We start from the raw sequence: 5,220 nt of genomic DNA on the forward strand, positions 1-5,220 counted from the left end.
AGCCACAGAGTAATGGGCACAGCCACAATCACACAGCCATAAAGTAACGGCACAGCAGCAATCACACAGCCACAGGGTAATGGGCACAGCCACAATCACACAGCCACAGGGTAACGGGCACAGCAGCAATCACACAGCCACAGGGTAATGGGCATAGCAGCCATCACATAGACACAGGATAATGGACACAGAGACAATCACACAGCCACAGGGTAACAGGCACAGCCACAATCACACAGCCACAGGGTAACGGGCACAGCAGCAATCACACAGACACAGGGTAATGGGCATAGCAGCCATCACATAGACACAGGGTAACGGCACAGCAGCAATCACACAGGTACAGGGTAATGGGCACAGCCACAATCACACAGACACAGGGTAATGAGCACAGCAGCCATCACACAGCCACAGGGTAATGAGCACAGCAGCCATCACACAGCCACAGGGTAATGGGCACAGCCACAATCACACAGACACAGGGTAATGGGCACAGCAGCCATCACACAGCCACAGGGTAATGGGCACAGAAGCTACCACACAGCCACAGGTAATGGGCACAGAAGCAATCAGACAAGCCCTGCCTTCATCCTTCATAACCTTGCCTTGGGAACAGGCTTCAAACATTCTTCTACCTTTCAGGAAACAGTCCACCCCACAGCTCCTTCCAGTCAAAGATAAGCTACTCAAGGCCCTGGCTCTGTGGGAGAAACCAGGGAGTAGATACAGAAAATATTTCATTAAATTAAGTCCTTCCTTCAGAGAACTAATAATTGACACAGACTTACCATGGAAGGCATCTTGGGATATTTAATTGGACATGGGTTTGAATCCTAGACCAGCCATTTAAAAGTAATGTGATTCTGTCCAGGTGCAGTGGCTAGCACTTGTAATCCCAGCTACTTGGGGGGCTGAGGCAGGTGGATCCCTGAGGTCAGGAGTTCAAAACTAGCTAAGGTAACATAGTGAGACTCCCCCACCTCTGAAAAAAGAGGGGTGGATAAGGGATGTGATCGTGGTCAGACTGCTTCTCCAAGCCTTCCTTCTGCAGCTGTGGGGATAATACAGACTTCCTGTTATGACTCTGAGGATCATGTGATGTATACCAGTCGAGCCCCTGGTAGTGGGTTAGTACTGCTATCTCCTAACCCCATCTCCTGGGGATGCTGTGATGGATAAATGAGATACAGCTACACTAAGAATCAGGTTACAGAGCCTGATCAGGGCTCAGTCAATGTTGGTTTCCCCAAACCTTCTCATGGTTGGCAGGATCAGAATCCTGTCACTGTTCGAAACAACAAAGGACATAGGTTTTTATCACGTATGTTTCCTTTCGCCCAGGAAGTAAAACGAGGGTACAAACACTTCTCACTATTCCTTATTTCTGCATCCTCTCCCTTTCCCAGGATGGAGACACTGCTCACTATTCCTCACTCCCTAGTTCTCTCCTTCCCAGGATAGAGACATTGCTCACTATTCCTCACTCCTGAGTCCTCTCCCTTTCCCAAGATGGACACTGCTCACTGTTCCCCACTCCTGAGTCCTCTCCCTTTCCCAGAACCAAGAGATGCTTCTTCTTCCTCAGTCTCTCGTGCCCCTGAGAGCTCACAGTCCCCATTTTACCAGCCAGACACCAGCAGAGATAACACGGATTCCAGGAGACTAAGGACTGTGTTGCCCTTGCCACTATGCATGCGTGCAACCTCAGGCCCAGCACTGAGCACTCCCATGTAACCCACGTACGGAGGAAATCCATCTCAGCTCGCAGTGGCTGAGGCCGAGGCTGCAGAGGGATCTCGCTGGGGTTACGGCCGTTCTTTCTGTCTCAAGAGGCTCTCCCAGACCCCAAAATACGGCCCCTCCTGACGCTGCCAATCTCATTTTACTGCATTATCAGCTTCGTCGGGCCGATGCCTGGCCGTCCACGCGCGCCTTCCAGGCACAGGCAGTCCGCGGCATTTGCAGCAGTAGCGCCAGGACAGTGACGACTGGAAAACCCGCCGGCGCTCGGTCAGGAACGGCGCCCAGCGCGCGCCAGAGCGAAGCGCTAGGGCTACCGGGTGGTTCCGCGCTCACCGCGCCAGCCCCGCGCCGGGTCACACGCGGGACCTCCCGCATCACGACCACCTTGACAACACCGTTCCCGCTCAGCGCCGGAACACGGAGCTGCAGAAACGCTTTGCCCAGGGTGCCCGGCCGCCATTCAGCTCCCGCGAGCTGGGGCCGGGGCCGAGCCCTCCCGGACCTGCTGCCGACAGTGTCGGGGAGCCGCGGCCCCAGCTCTCCGGACGCCCTCCCGCCCGCTCGGCGTTCCGGGCCTGGCCCCGACCACCCCCGGTTCCGAAGCGCGCAGCCGCCCCGGTAGCCCCGCGCGGGACCAGGACGCCCACGGCCTCCGTGAAGAGTCGCGCAGCCCTCGGAGGGGCAGACGCACCGTCCTCCCCCGCTCCGCCGAGACGAAGCCGGGCAAGAGGAGACACGTGCCCTTCAGGAGCGCGGCCGTCCCGGCGCTGAGGGAGCCGCGCTTCCACAGCACGTGTGCCGGCCGCCGAACCCCCGACAAGGCCACCCGGGACCCCACATCCGCCCCGACGCGGAGGACGTTCCGCCTGGGCCCATCAGCGCGCGCAGCGGGAGGAGACGCGCCAGGGAGCACCCCCCTGCTGACGTGCGGCGGGACGCAGCCCGGGGCAGGGAGCGCGGCACCCACCTAGGTCCATGGCGGCGACGCCGGCAGCTGCGCGGGGCCGGCTCTCCTCCTCTTCAGAGAACGCTGGCGCGGCGCGAGACACACGGCACAATGGGCGGCGCAGGCGCCAAGGCAGCCGCGCTCAGGCCCCGCCCACAGCCTCCCGCGCACACGCAGTCCTCAGGGAGGCGCGCGCAGAGCCACAGCACCGCCTCCCCGCAGAGGCCGCCCGCCCGCTGTCAGGTACCTGGCGTCGCTCCCGGGCCCGTCCGCAACGGCCCCGCTTCCGGGTCCGGCTCGAGCCCCGGCCCCGCATTCACCCGCATCCGGTGACCCCGGGCGCACCCCATACACTGTGAGCCCCTACCCAGCGCTTCCCCCGGGCCGTCCTCCACCCAGCGCGGCCGCCCCACGCGCGGCTTCCTACCGCCCAGCCCCGCCCCACGCGCGCTCCTTCCGCCTGCTGCTGACGCGCCGCCCCTTGGGACGGCCGCGTTCGGGACCCGAGGCGCTTCTCACGGCTGCTCCTCCCCAGAAGCACCGTGGACAGACCCAGATACTGGCCCCGGGGCCTGCACGTGTTCTTCCACGCGCCGCCCATCCCCTTCCCCCGAGATGGAGGCCTGACGCCGGCCTTTCTACCACCCCACCTCCGGCTTCCAGCACCCGGATCGCCCGGAAAGGCCCGGCCGCCTCCCGCCCCATGTGCCAAGTGGAGTTCGAGCTGGCGCGCGCCGCCCTCAAGCAGCTGAAGGGCCCCGTGAGCGACCAGGACAAGCTGCTGATCTATGGCTGGTACAAGCAGGCCACCCGGGGCGACTGCCACCTCCCCGCCCCTCCCGCTTCCGACCTGAAGGCCAAGGCCAAGTGGGAGGCGTGGACCGCGAACCAAGGGATGTCCAGGATGGACGCCATGAGGGCCTACGTGACCAAAGTGGAGGAGCTGACCAGGAAGGAGGCCGGCTGAGGGCTCCTCGGAATGGAGTGGCTCCCTAGACCTCGACGGCTGAATGGAGAGTAGCTGGGTTAGCCGAAACACCAATAAATCACTGATACTGTGCGACAGTGACCGACTGCTGTGGGAAAAGAAACTCGGTGACTGGGTGCATGGGAGGCGTCCAAATACACGGACCGCGAAACTGTGTGGCTTTGGGTGGAGTTCCCAGCCTTCCTATTCCTAGAGCGTATTGGTGGGGATGGTGTGCCGACCCCCGATCTGAGGTTGGCGAGACCCTTCTCCACTGATGGCCTCTGGGGAGGCTGAGGCCCAGCCCTTTACCTCTTCAAGGGTGATTGACGAACACCCCAACAACTACAGAGGAGAAAGGGACTCTGTCCTAAACACTGAAGCCCCCACTGGAACACAGAGCCTAGGAAGTTCATGTTCTAGGGAGACCACGCTTTCCCCGGTGATAATGTGGTGAGACAACTGAGACTTCAGAACACAGCAGCTGAGAAACAACAGAGCCGATGGTGTCAAAATCCTAGGCCCAGAAAGGCTCACGGAAGGCCTTGCAACCCGTGTTCCTGGGACTACTCTGTACTTAACCCTGGTTTCTGCTTAGGGGATGTCTGTGGGATTTCCTGCAAGAGCACAACACACCCTTTGACCTATGCAAGTGCCAGTATCTGGGTCCACTCCTGTTCATGATCGCGGAGGCCTCAATCACAGCCACCACGCCTAGTGGCTGGAGTATGGAGTACTAAATGGTACCCAGAGAAACAGGTCTACAGTGGTGAGGAATTTCCTGGTACTTCCTCCTTCATAAAAGCAGTTTTCATAGGTCACGACATCAGGTCAGCTCCAGTTCTTGCTGGGACCAATAAACAAGAGAAGCAACAACCACCAAGACTTCAGAGGACAAAGGAAACCAAACCTCACTGTGCGTCTTCAAGATCTGTTCACACAGTTGCAAGAAGTTGTTGTAGACAAAGTACATTACTTAGGAATGAAGCCCACCCAGGACTTCACAGTGACTAAAGAACTATTTCCGGTAACTGTGGACTGGGCGAGACCCAAACTGTAGAAAGCAGTGCTGCTCTCTCTTCTTTGGTGAATGTTATCAAGAAATTCTGATACACTTAGGATCATGATACACGTTAAATATAAATTAATAGTAAAAATAATACATCTTGGCTGGGTGCTTATGCCTGTAATCCCAGCACTTTGGGAGGCTGAGGCGGGCAGATCACCTGAGGTCAGGAGTTCCAGACCAGCCTGACCAACATGGAGAAACCCCATTTCTACTAAAAATACAAAATTAGCCAGGCATGGTGGCGCATGCCTATAATCCCAGCTACTCAGGAGGCTCTGAGGCGGGAGAATCTCTTGAATCAGAAGGTGGAAGTTGCGAGGAGCCGAGATTGGCCAGCCTGGGCAACAAGAGTGAAAATCTGTCTCAAAATAATAATAATTATTATAATACATCTTGCTCCAAAATACGGTGACAAGCAGCTGTCTCTATAGCCAGACCACTCTGTAAATCACTGAACCTAGAAAGTAAATATGTGCCACAATTAGGACAGCAGAA

At 57.8% G+C, this 5,220-nt stretch overlaps 1 protein-coding gene across 3 annotated transcripts in view; it reads right to left on the reverse strand.

The window, feature by feature from the left end:
* The window catches only part of GEMIN4 (gem nuclear organelle associated protein 4), a 7,806-nt gene extending 4,947 nt beyond the window's left edge, over positions 1–2,859 (reverse strand). Inside the window, exons 1-2 of one of the 3 annotated variants that reach the window (XM_037732104.1) lie at positions 2,711–2,845; positions 636–700 (exon numbers count right to left, since the gene is read on the reverse strand). Coding sequence is in view for 2 of the 3 variants with exons in the window: in XM_017510597.2 (XP_017366086.1) it covers positions 636–741 (106 nt within the window). In the remaining variant the exon portion in view is untranslated. Of the gene's footprint in view, positions 1–635; positions 2,517–2,710 lie in introns of those variants that run through there. The other 2 variants (XM_017510598.2, XM_017510597.2) reach the window with 2 other exon arrangements.
* Positions 2,860–5,220: the final 2,361 nt, after the last annotated feature.

Source organism: Cebus imitator, unplaced genomic scaffold (assembly GCF_001604975.1).
Source record: "Cebus imitator isolate Cc_AM_T3 unplaced genomic scaffold, Cebus_imitator-1.0 Scaffold441, whole genome shotgun sequence".
Lineage (NCBI taxonomy): Eukaryota > Metazoa > Chordata > Mammalia > Primates > Cebidae > Cebus > Cebus imitator.